Source organism: Euprymna scolopes, chromosome 15 (assembly GCF_053919585.1).
Source record: "Euprymna scolopes isolate OS-2025 chromosome 15, ASM5391958v1, whole genome shotgun sequence".
Lineage (NCBI taxonomy): Eukaryota > Metazoa > Mollusca > Cephalopoda > Sepiida > Sepiolidae > Euprymna > Euprymna scolopes.
In genome coordinates, this window is record NC_136496.1 from 117,332,765 (window position 1) to 117,346,397 (window position 13,633).

The 13,633-nt window shown below is 35.3% G+C and overlaps 1 protein-coding gene across 6 annotated transcripts in view; it reads left to right on the top strand.

The window, feature by feature from the left end:
- LOC145294092 (uncharacterized) overlaps positions 1–4,280 on the top strand; it is a 118,022-nt gene extending 113,742 nt beyond the window's left edge. For all 6 annotated transcript variants that reach the window (XM_080141160.1, XM_080141157.1, XM_080141159.1 and 3 more), the window contains one exon: positions 3,140–4,280. In XM_080141160.1, the coding sequence (XP_079997286.1) occupies positions 3,140–3,190 (51 nt within the window). In that variant the 3' untranslated portion in view covers positions 3,191–4,280. The remainder of the gene's footprint in view (positions 1–3,139) is intronic.
- The last annotated feature ends 9,353 nt before the right edge of the window (positions 4,281–13,633 follow it).

The window sequence follows — 13,633 nt, forward strand, 5'->3', positions numbered from 1 at the left end:
TCTACTGTTTCTAATGGTGAGGTTCTATTTATTCGGGAGGCTTCTTCTCTTACATATTTTTAACAGATGGATTTGCAACAAACACAAGCAGGAGCGAATTCTTGTGGCTGGAGATTTTGAAATACACTTCCTTCCTGGCATGTCCAATCAGAAGTCAGCTCTCAGTCACGTAACCAAGTTTATAAAACTTTAAACCGACAACACATTCTCTCTCTCTCTCTTCCCTCCCAGCTCCTACTGACAGTTCACCCCTCTGTTTGAACACGACTTCACCCGGGCCTTTTAGCCCTGGGCTAGCATGAATACAAATAAGCCAACATGGCTATCTCCACATGCGGTACACATACTTTCTTTTTACCACAGGACTCTCTAATCTTTTGCCCTTGTCCATACGTGGATCTACGCTACGACTACCAGCTTCAACACTTAACCATTGAACACCTTTCTCTTTCAACAGGCTTGTATAATCAACATCTCTACACGGAAACTCTTTCAACGATTAAGCCTTTCTCTATACAACCGGTTTCCTTATTTTTATGAGCAAAGATGACTAATAAATCTGTTTATTAAATGTTAGAATGAGACTTTTCTTTGTCTTCATTTCTACTAAAGGTTTCAGACTGTTTTTATCTGATTGTTTTTTTATTATTTCTGTATAGAGGAGGGGGGGCTTGTGGTGGGTGCATACAATGTTTCATTGTTGAGGTGTTCTACTGTCAGTGTCATATGTATTTTGAGAGATGACACAGAATTCTTTGCCCTTGTTGACTGAAAGTACTTATTAAAAATTTTGTTTTTGAAGCGAATCATTGCATTCTTATGAGGTTGAACCAGATGTTAAATCTTTTTCATTGTATGATAGTGTATTATTCTTATGTCTTCTGAATTTGTTGTTTAGATAGTGGTTGCATGGAGAGGAGTTGCTGGCATTATGTGTTTAGTACGAGTTAGGCCATTTAATGATATGCTGTTCTGCAGAACTGTATTTCAATGTCAAGTTTGACGTTTAGTTCCTGTGTGCTTATAAATTTGGGGTCTAAGCCAAGGTTTTTTTTTTATTATTTGGTGTATTTGTCAGGTTTGAAACAAGGGGGTAAATTATGTATAGTGTGTTACTGCTGTTGGTAAGGTCGTTACTGGTGAAGGTAATTTTGTAAAAGAGCCAAGTGAACTTGTTTTAATTTTTTTCTTCACTGTTCATTAGCATTAATTGATGAATTGTGAATATTTTTGCAGTTAGTTCTGATAGAATACTGTTAAATTCGTTTTATCATCAGTTTAGGATTAGAAAAATTTGCCAGTATACCTTAAGTCACCACCACAAAGAAGAAAATATATTATGCTTATCAGCCACCTAAATTGTTATTCATTTTTACGAATATGTATTCTTTCATCCCATGACACTGTGTGTGTATATACATATACATATATGATTATTTTTATTTTATTTTTCTTTCTTTCTTTTTTTTTTTTTTTAATATTCCGAAGTATGTATATATATATATATATAAATTTAATATTCCGAATTATGTTCAAATAACTGAGAATTCAGTAACAGTATACCAATCAATTTTAAGTCGGTATAAGGTGACTTACTTTGTAAGCGTCAAAATTACCAGTTTTTGTAATCGAGCATTCATATACTGTTAAATTTTTAGATGCACTGGTAGAGAAAGTATAAGTGTCGGATTTTTTTTGATGCAGAAAATTTTGTTGTGATTTTAGTTTTGGATGGTAGAAACGTGATAGAAGTTAAGTTTAGGAACTATTATTTTTAATTGCTGCAAACTGTGCCTGGCTCAGACTAAGCATGACAATGATTGTAGTCATAGCCTTCACACAACTCTGCTTTATATATACTAGCAAAAGTACCCGTTGTTGACTGGGTTCAAAAACAGCCTACAGAAAATGGACTCTGATTTATTAAAGTATGATAGGTTATTAAAAGGAAGGGTTGTAAAGAGATAGCTTCGAATTTGGGGGTATCAAAACCAAAGCAAAATATGATGAAAGTAAAAATAAAATAGATAAACCCCATAATTTATTATACCATACCTGTCCACACTGAAACCCTTATCACAATATTCTGTGGATCTATATTAAAAAACCTTGTTAAACTTTGTGACATATTTCCATTCTATGGAGGTCAGGTGCGAACAAACACCCCATAATTTTATGACACCATATTTCTTCAAACTGAAACATAATTATCAAAGTATTACTTACGCAGATAGATATAAAAAGTCTTTATTAAAGTTTGTGCCTATTTCCATTCTATGGAGGCCAGGCGCGAACGCAGACCCCACAATTTTATTATACCATCCCTATTTAAGTTAAAACATACTTATCAAAGTATTCTTATGTACATCTATATCAAAAACACTTTAAATGTTTTTTTTTAAATTTTTTATTTCCATACTTTGTGAACCAGGCGCGAACGCAGACCCCGCAATTTTAATGAACCACCGTTCTGCCAGATCAAACATACCCATTCCTGTGTCTCGATACATCTATCATATGTAATCAATTTTTTAAAATAGTCAACCATATAGGAGCCTATTCGTGACCAGACACATACACACATTCATCTTATTTGTGTGTGTGTGTGTGTGTGTGTGTGTGTGTGTGTGTGTGAAATTGTACTGATTCAAAGATAGTTTGGAAATTTTATCTCGTAATATTTTTGATATTTAATGGGGGTATGCTCCCTCAAAATTGGGAGATTCTATTTATAAATGCTGCTGATAGAAACTGATGAATCAAATTAATTCACGTTCTGTTATCAACCAATCAGAAACCAGAATTGTTCCATAAAAATTAAATCTTTAGCATTCCAGCACATAATGTTTTCGTGTCAATATGAGAAGGATTTTCTGATCTTTGGCTGCAAAATTATAAAATTCATCTCCAGGACTTGTATAGAATAACTACTCATCGGAAACTCTTCTGAAAGTAAACATGGCTTCCAATTTAAGATCTCTTTCTATAAAACTAAGAAAACTCTGACTTCTAAATTCAACATTTTTCTTTTTTAAATAACAAAATGTGACTTGTGATGTTTTTGTGCTTTATTTATTTATTTTTTTTTTTAATAAAACTTTTTATTCTAAATGAAATTTCTTTTTTTTTTTTTTTTCAGAAGCAGAAAACAGAAATTCCTGACGGCCAAAACTCCAATGATCCTATCTGACATAGTGAGTCACTTGAGTGACTTTTGTCTCTTTCTGCCCCTCTTCTCATAGAAAGAAAAAGATGTTTTGAAATCAACTCTCCTCCCCCTCCAAAAAAACAAAACAAAAAACAAAGAAAAACAAACTAAATTAAATGAGATAAGATGAAAAAAGTTTGGTTAAAAATCAAAAATGGCTTCCCACATTTTAAACATTTGTTGACCTTTGACAGTTTATTTATTTTATTTTTGTGTGATCTGAAATAATCCAATGGATTATCTAAACTCATAAACATTAAGATATATTCAGAATTGTAACCGTCTTGAATATTTTGAATGAAGAAAAAAATACATTTGGTTTTTGCTCAGAATCCAACCTAATTAAAAAACAAAAATACAGAAAAATCTTTGTGCGTACTCGTCACATAATAAAGATGTCAGATTCTAAAAATTATGTAATTTAATCAAGCATTTTTTTTTTTTTTTTTTTACTAAAATAAATCAAATTTTATCAGTAAGAAGAAAGGGATTTTCTCATTGCCATTTTAAGAATATACAAGGGAAGATGACTCCACAGTAATTCTAATTTGTGAGATCAGCTTTATAATGCTACCGATTTTGCTTAAAATTGTTAAAAAATAATTCTCTTGATAAAAGTAAAACTACTTGATCAATTTGATTTTTGGAATATGACATCTTCATTCCATGACAGCTATGTACACCTTAAAGGTTTTTTTTTTTTTTTTTTTTTGGGTTGTACTATGGACTGGCACCTAACATTTTTCATTTCCAAATGGAATAATTTTATTTTTGAAACATTGACTCCACAACCGCACCATAAAAAAATGTAAAGACATTCAATTCAAATGCAATTTTCTGATCTTTCTGTAGAATTTTCCTTTAATTGAACTTTCTTGAAAGCCGTAAAACATTTGCTATGGCTAAAAAGACGAACAAACAAAATGAAAACTATCAACAGCTAAAAATATATTTTTTGAAAAAGTATCAATTTGCTGAATTTCAATAATGGCTTTTGCATTTAGATTCTAATATTTTCATTTTTAATTTCTTAAAATGTTTGAAAAATATAGAATTTATCAAAGAAAAGTGACTTTATTTTCTCTTCATTTTTTTGATTCTGTTGATTTTGTTGAACGTTTAAATTTACAATCAAAATTTGAACCAAGTGTAGACAGCATTCCACATTGCCTGAATTAAAAGAAAATAATTTAAAGGATTAACTGCATCTTAAATGAAGTTGTTAAAGCTTGAGATATTTTAGTCATAATTAAATTTGTTTTTGTTTATAAATTTTTGATTTTAATCTTAGAGAAATGTTCTCACACATATATATAAACATTTTTTATTTATTTATTATTTAAAACTGTAATCTACGTACACACGTGTTTCGAGGTAATTACCTCTCGTCAGCGTAGCTCAACTGTTTCTAGGGATCAAACGTCAGACCATGTTTATCAGTGACGAGAGGTAATTACCTCGAAACACGCGTGTACGTAGATTACTGTTTTAAATAATAAATGTTACATACATCCAAACAAATTAAAGGGCGACTTTATAAGTAAATAAAAAAGATAAATGAGCTTCGAGGCGGAGCTAATATTAACCGTATGTATCGTTTGAAAAAACAATAACGTATATAGTAATCTATGTTAAGTTTGTATCTACTAGGTAAAAATCCAGTGAATATCAACATTGATCATTCAAGATGGTCCCACGATAGATGGTTATCTAAATTTTTTTTCCCCGTCAATGAAACACAGATCAATTTTTTCTGAAACAATGTCGGATACATTTATTCCTCTGAGATCAGTATAGTATTAATATAATTAAAAATGTATTCTATTTTGTATATGCGAGTGTTAGGAACGGTAGACAATAGTTAGCTTTAAAGAGGCCCAGTTGTATTCACAGGGTAAAGATCCACAGAATCTGTGTTTATATAATAGTGCACATTAATAAAGAGTTATTTATTTATAAGAATGATTTACTTATATAAACGTAGCAGGGCTACATGTTTAAGATATGTTTCAGTCATAGCTCTAATGAGCAACAAACTCCTTGGACTGAAAACATATGTCCATCCTGTTTTTATGTTCAAATATATATATCCTCCACGGACACTTGTTTCGTCATCTACGACTCATCAGTGGCTGAATATATATATATATATAAATAAAAAATGGTTTTCCACAATCGAACCAATGTCGCAGCCCACAAGGGCCAAGAAAGCCAACAAACCGGAAGTCCAAGACTCAAGTTTCATCCTCATTTGCGCTCATCAGTTAGACATATCCGCGCTCAGGATTTGAAACCCGAACCTCTTGCATGTTAGCCGATCACTCTACCAACTGAGCAAGCACGCCGCACACACACAAGAAAGTCTATTAACTTACACAGATCAAGCAACCCGTGGCAAAGATCCGACAGTAGAAAGAACCTACCTCATATCCTGAGCGCGAATATGTCTAACTGATGAGCCCAAATGAGGGCGAAACTTGAGTCTTTAACTTCCGGTTTGTTGGCTTTCTTGGCTCTTGTGGGCTGCGACATTGGTTCGGCTTTGGAAAATCATTATATATATATATATATATATATATATATATATATGCAAGCCATCAAGCATTGTCCGGTCGTAAAATTATTTGCTATGCATGTTTTGAATGAAGGTTGAACACACAACTGAGAAAGATTTTTCAAAAATGTTAAGTTATGTGGAACATTCACCAAACTGCACTGATGGCAATTAAGATTGTAATATAGGAAAAAAAAATAAAACGTGAAACTCATTCCATTGTTAAATGCCTTAGTTTGCTTCAGTTTATGTTTATCCTCCATATTGTTTTCTTTTTAATTTTTTTTTTTTTTTTTATCACATTTTCACCCCAAACAAGGCACATTGCCACTTTGATGTAGAGAGCTACTATCAGGGACATAAGCTACAGGGGTACTATGTGGGGAGTTGGGCAACAAGATGTCTGTTCACGTTATACTTGAACTTCTGCATGTCGGTACAATTGGAAGCAGGAACCCGGAAGGGAATTCCAAAGTCTAGCGGTTCTGGGGAAGAAACTACTTGCATAGAAGTCTCTTACATTTAGAGATCTCAGCTGTGAAAGGGTGGGATTTTTCTGTTTGTCAGGGGTATTTACGTTGAGGTGGAGGGGGTATAAGTGCTTGCAGTTCGTCGGAGCATTCACTGTTAAAGTACTTGTAGAACAGGCAGAGGGATGCTACATTTCGTCGATGGTACAGATGCTGAAGCTTAGATGACAGTTCAGAACCTATCAGGTTGGCGACTCTTTTGAACCTTGTCTAGGAGTGAGAGACTTGTAGCAGATGGACCAGCCCAAATATGACAGCAATACTTCATACATGGGCGAATGGTGGTCTTATAGAGGTACAGGATACTTTCAAGCGTTAGTAGCGTTCTAGCACGGTAGAGAGAGCCTACCTTTTTCGCAGCGGTCCTGGCAATGCTCTCAATGTAATTTTTCCAACTTCTGTTTCTTAAAAGATGTACTTTCAGATAAAGATTCTTTTGGCCATTGCTATTGGTGGTAGAGAAGGTTTCTTGTAGTTATTGAAGGAAACAAGTTTTGTCTTGGCAGCATTGAATGTGACCGTCCATTTTTGTCCCCATTCCACTACAGATTGGAGGTCGTCCTCTAGTGTTTTTGCCATTTCTTTAGATACGTGTTCATTTGTTTTCCTGTTGTGTCTGTTATAGAGCGTGGTGTCATCAGCATATATACCCATCTCAGACACAATTTTGTCAGGGAGGTCATTTATGAATATTAGGAATAGAGGTCCAAGGATAGACCCCCCGAGTCACTCCCGCATTTATATCATTGTTTAGATGTACGACCATCGAGGACAACCTGGATTTTTCACTTATCTAAGAAGGATTTAATTATGTTAAGTATTCTTCCAGTGATACCGTATGATCTAATTTTCCTGAGAAGACCTTTATGCCATACCCTGTCAAAAGACTTAGGTATATCTAGAGCTACCGCTCTACCCTCCTGCTTTGTCAAGTGAATGGTATATATGCTCAGAGATTAGTTAGGATGTGTGCCGTGGAACGGGTTTGCCTGAATCCATATTGTTGGTCGGTCAGAAGTTTAGCATCTGTAAGGTGATGGACTAGAGCTTGGTTAATTATGGACTCAAGTATTTTGGCGAAAAGTAGCAGGAGACTAATGTGACGTTAATTTACTTGGTCAGTTCTTTCGCCAGAATTCTTGAAAACTGATACCATAGAAGCAGTTTTCCAGCAGGCAGGAAAGAAAGATTCATTAAGGCACTTGTTGTAAAGTTTGGAGAGAACCAGAGCACTGTTTTAATAGCACAGCCAGGATGAGATCAGGTCCACATGCTTTTGAAGTGTCAAGATTTTTTATGATGGCAAGCACCTGAGAAGGGGTGATTTTCCAGAAGTCACGGGTTCCTAATTTTTGTGCTTCGATGTGTTTTCTGGTGGTTTCAGTAAATTCTCTCATAGCTGTCACTATTTCTTTCTTAGTTATTTCTGGCTTCTATATACTTCTGTCTGTTTGAACTGGACTTATGTCTGTTAAATCTGTGGTACGCATGCTGCTTTTGCGCGATGACCGCTGCACAAGTAGAAGTAAACCATTGGGGAGAGTGGGGCTTGCTATAAAACTTCCGCGTGAGAACATGTGCTTCAATTGCTGTTTTGAACCATTCCATGGTCTCATTTGCGCACTGTTCAGCAGGAAGTGAAGATATTTCGCCATGATGGCTTCCCAGTCAGCCTTTTTATAATATTTCGTTGTTTTCAGCAATGGCTCTTCCATTTTGGCTCTAGAGTTTAGGGTGATTTCAACTATTATCACTACATGATCAGCATTCCCAAGTGGGCTGTGGTCAGAAACAGATCTAAAAGTGATGCGTGTTGTTCTTGCTGGTCAGGAGTTGGAAACGTAACCATCTGTGATAGGGAATGGGAGATAGAGAAGCTATGTGTTGTGCTACCAGCTGCATCTGTGTAAGTAGAAAATCCAAGCCAGTTGTTGTGGTGGAGTATCTATGCTGTCAGATTGTTTATTAGGGTACAGTCCTGGGTCGAGGGAGAGCGGTAGAGAAAATAAAAGTAACTAATGTTATGTTGCATGTTAAGTCTAAAGCCTATAAGTGTTTTGATGTGATGTTTTGAATATAATAAACTAGTTATGACCAAAGTTTAATTTCATTCGGACAAAAAGGATGTTTAGCTAATTAAAAACAAAAAAAATATATGTGCTTGTTATTCCTATTGTTGTGGACCTCTGCATGATATCCAAGAACTAGCACATTTTAACCATAACCAATTTGCAGTTCTTTCTGCTGTATCGGTTATGGTTTTAAGAGATTTCCCCATAGCCTAAATCTGTGAGAGCTTTACTCAAAGATTTTGCTGCAAACCCTCTTGCCCCTACTTCAATGGGTAGACAGCTTGCCTTCCAACCATTATTCCTGCAGCTGTATACAAACTCATCATACTTTAATTTCTTCTGTTCGTGAGCCTCCTCCACATTCTCTTCCTACGGAATGGTTAATTCCCATTGAATTATTTTCTTTAATTTATTTGAGAAGTATAATATGTCGGGGCGAAGATTTGCAACAATGTGACTTGGGAATTTTAGTCTGTGATCTGTCAGCTCTTAATTCCAAGTCCGTTGTGTGGGATAACCCTATAGGGTTTGTGCTTATTTTTCCAATAGGCTTTGCGCTTGCTCTCATGAATTTTATAAATCCCGATTCAGGATTGAAAATGTTACCCTGTAATGTGTATCACAATTTCTTTTAGGATTTTGTCATGTCGCCACCTATAACGACCCTCAGTAAGCGCCGTTTTGCAGCTGCTGAGTATATGCTTGAGTGCCTTTCTCTCCGCAAAGGTGACAAAATGGTGATTCAGAATTTGTCCAGAGATTGAGGTTAACGGAACTTGGTAAAGTATCATACTCTGCCCGTATCAAGTATCTTAATCTGGAGTCACCATTCCAGATTTCCGACCACTTAATTTGTCGGTTCATTATCGATTCCCACTTTGTCCATGCTACTTGCTGCTTCAACCCCACCATAACTGCCACACGTCTTCTTCACTATTCCTAACCTCTTGCAGCAGCTAGGGTTTCCTATTTCCTTGGAGCGTGTGACGGATTTCTGATAGGAAGAACCCAAGGCTCACGCGTCCAATGGCCACGGTCCCTAACAACCTGCGTAGACGAGCTGTAATTCTCCTCTCTATTGTTCCCACGGTGGAGGTTGTAAATTCATATTTTGTTAAGGTCCAGAGTAACTTGGGTAAAATAACGTGCTGATAAATTTAAGTTTCATAACGGCCGGGTAACCCAGACTTGTCAACCTTAATAAGCCACTCTTATAGATTCTCCTTGGTCCTTTCTATTGCTACTGAATCCTTTAGGGTGACATCAAAACGCTTTCCTAAGCTTTTAACTGGATTTTATTTTATCATAGGAATATATTCTTCAGAGAGCTTAAAGCGTACGTTTTCATCCGGTCTTTTTTTTTTTTTTTTTTTTTTTTTTTTTTTAAACTAGAGATTTAGATGCGTTGAAACTCATCCTTGCTCAGTCGATTAGTTCATCTCTTCCTTTTAACAGCCACTTGGCCCCGAACGCAGAAGTTGTTGTTATGGTCATGTCATCCACGTATTGGCGGCTGCCTTAACCTGGTTCTAGTGACTGGCCCATGGCATTCCTTTTCCGCCGTTTTTATTAACAGGGTCATTGCTAATGAGAATAGCATTGCAGAAATGGTGCATCCTGTAACAATACCTCTTTGTAAATTATGTTAAGCTGAGGTAGAGGTCTTTACTATTGTTCTCATTTTAAAATCCTTATAATAATCCAATATTAAATTGGTGATTATTTTAGGAACGTGATAACATTTTAGGGCTTCTTCCACCAATAAGGGATTGACCCGTACGCATTTTTTTAAGTCTAACCAGAAGACGGCTATATCTCCTTTGTACTGTTTGGCGTTTTTTAACAGTTGCGAGAGGACTCCTGTATGCTCCATACATCCTGGCATGCTCTGAACCCCTGCCTTTTCGCACAGAGGTATCGATGTAATTATTTTTGAGAAGAAAATTTGATAAACATCGGTTTAAAATACTGAAAAAGATTTTCCCCTCGACGTTAAGCAGGGAAATGCATCTGAATTGCTCAACTGCTTTGGCGTTTTTCTCCTTTGGGATCCAGACGCCCTCGTGTATCTCCCATTGTATTTTACCCCTTTTCCAAATGACCCTTAGGAGTTTCGATAAAGTATGCAGTAAATGAGGGCAAAGTTTATATACTATGTATGGGACTCCATTTGGGCCTGGGGCAGAGCTTGATCTTGCTTTTTCTAAAGCTGTCCACAATTCAACGAGAGAAGGTTCTCCCATGTCGAAGTCTGATGCAGGAAGATCGGGAGTAATAATTAACTTGTTGAGGCCAAGATCACGTTTTTGGAAGGGATCACTTAATGACTCATTGAGGCATGCTACTTTCGAGTGAACCACTTCGCGTCTCACCCAATAACTTCTTTGTGAAACCATAGGGGTTTGAAATGAAAGCTGAGCGTTTACGTGCCCTTTCTTTTCTGTCGCCTGTGCCATTCTGCTGTCCACAACGACCTTATTTTCATTCTAACAGAATCACCACGCTCCTTTAATGGAGCCTTTTCTTCTGGTTTGGCCTCTTTTTTTTATTTTATTTTTATTTTTTTAAGCTCTTAATTCTGCTCTGTGGGCTCTAATCTTATTCTGTCTACTGTTTACAGTAACAGGAATTCTTTTTTCTTTTGAGTTCCGAATCTTTCTACTGCGAAAGTTAATATTTTTGCCATGATTTTAAGCCGTTTGTCAGCGGACCCGTTAAGTGTTATTGTGAGGATCTCGCTGACGTTGGTATCAAAGTCCTGCCAGGCATTTGTCTCGACTGCCGCTGACCATTTGAGCTTATTCTGAAGTGTATTTGTTTCGTTGCATGACAAGACGGCTGCCACTTGGGGGGACTGACCACTGTGGTGTGCCTCCTGGCTCTGCCCCTCCTGCATCTCATCAACATTTTCAAGCGGATTGATTGCTGATGAGGAGACTTTGTTTGAAAAAACTAGGATAAAATTATTGTCTTAATAAAAACATTGTTTCCGAAACGATCGTACAATTTAAAGCGATTTTTAATTATAAATTATCAATCATCTTACACTCCCTCTCTCTCTCTATATATATATATATAAAAATAAACTTCTCTCTTATTGACACTGTCACCAACCATATCATTTGCAGGTGCCTAAGATTTACAGTTAAATTTGAGAGGGTGCTCTGTTCCGATATGTTCTTTATGGGGATGTCTATTCCGAGGGGAAATTGGTAGTGTCTATTTCAAAAGCCATTCTCAACATGGGGAGTTTCTATCAATCTAAACAGTCCATATACAGTGATAATCCTTACTTTCTAAAAAAATCTGTTTATACTTTCTATTCTTATTCTAATGGACTATTTTTCCTAATTTTATTATTCCATACGGATTTACGCATTCCCTTATTTACTTTTTCCAGATTCAAACAGTACCTGCAGGTTATCAACAACTGTAGTTTACTTTTGGGTGAGGGGGGGGGTCCTGCTAGTTAAAAAAAATGAATTTATCCATGTATAAATATTTTCTTAACATTTCTTGGTGGTTTTACTAAATATGTACAACCAAAATTATTCCCAATCATTGTATAACTGACTGCTCCTGCTGTTTGAAACAATGTGTAAAGTTGTTTGAATCAGCAGGAGTTGAATCGGACAATTTAGCCATGCCGGATTTTGATCTCACATAAGGGAGTTTACTTAAATTGTAAGACTAAATTGTACAAGTATTTACTTCTGCTACTGTTTTGCTATTAAAAACAACTTTTACATGGAGTTCGTCAGCACAAAAAAAATTAAAATTTATTAAAATAAACAATAAAACGAATTTACTCAAATTTTGGTCGAGGTTATTTTTGGCAAATATCTTTTTTGCTTCATACCTTGTTGTGGAGACTAACATTCAATTTTTTTCTTCCAATTAACTTATTGTCTGCTGAGATTTTCATTGGCTAAACCCACAGTGCGTCTGTCATTGATTTTTTTTCTGTTTGATCAATGCTCTGCATATATCCGGTGGTTTATGTCAGCTGTTAGGCTATGCAAAGGCAACATTCAAGGAAATGCGGGTTAGTAAATGCAGAAATATAAAACTTGATTTTTTTTTTTTTTTATTTATCAGTCAATATTTTCCTGGGTAAAAGAAACACATTCTGCAGATCAGTTATAAATATAATAAACAAAACAAACACAATTTTATTATTTGATTGGTTATAAATAATTAAAAGAAAAAATAATAAATAAATAAATAATTATTATTTGGATAGAATAAAATAACAGGTAAACAATTTGTGATTTACGTATCAGGTAAAAAACTATTTGTGTACACCAAAAATTATGGAAAATTATCAAATAAAATTTTACCTTGAGGTTGTTTGTATCGCAACTGAAAAAAAGCAAACCTGTTTGCCTTCAACTCCACTTTAAACCAAACCTACCACCTACCAAATTTTCCTTTGTGGATAGAAGCCACACTTGATCTGAAAATCATCTCTTCCCAAAAACCTAGACACTTCAAAGGCATGTGGGCCTGATCTCATCCTACCTATACTATATAAAAAAAGAAATCTTCCACTGAGGTTGCCCCAGTTCTCTCCAAACTCTTCAACAAATGCCTTACAAAACCTTGCTTGACTGACTGCTGGAAAATTATTTCTGTTGGGTTGTTATTTGGATATATTTGGTAAACTATTTGTGTATGTCAAAAATTATGGAAATTATCAAATAGAATTTAAATAAAAAATTAAATTATTTTACTATTCGTAATCAACAAACTTTCAAAGGCAAGATCACATGGCGTCTTCATATCAAAATAAGGGAGATAATCATCTACAACATGCTGACTTAAACCTGCATGATGGAAAAACAAATAAAAATTAATTTTATTTATTACTAAAACTATTCTCATCAATTTTCCGTAATTTTTGGATTACATCAATAGTTTTCCTGTGATTTTATTTGACACATTAGCAGTTAATTGCACATCTCTTGCTATTTTTCTCACAGCATAATCCAACTGATTTCATCGTTTTCTTTGAATTGTGTATTCTTTTTGCAGACTTATCATCTTCATAGTTATTGCTTTACCTTTGAGCCCCGTGGTGCATTGAGTTTCTATGGTTCCAGGTGGGCATCACCTAAAGATAGTGGTTTCAATTCTACCAAAAGCAGGTCAGAGGATTAGTTGGTCAAAAATTTGGTGAAGCAACAAAAACTATAGAAGGCAGTAATTACTGGGAATAAGTTACAAGACTCAGCATTCCTATCCCGTTGCTGTTAATCATCTGAAGAAG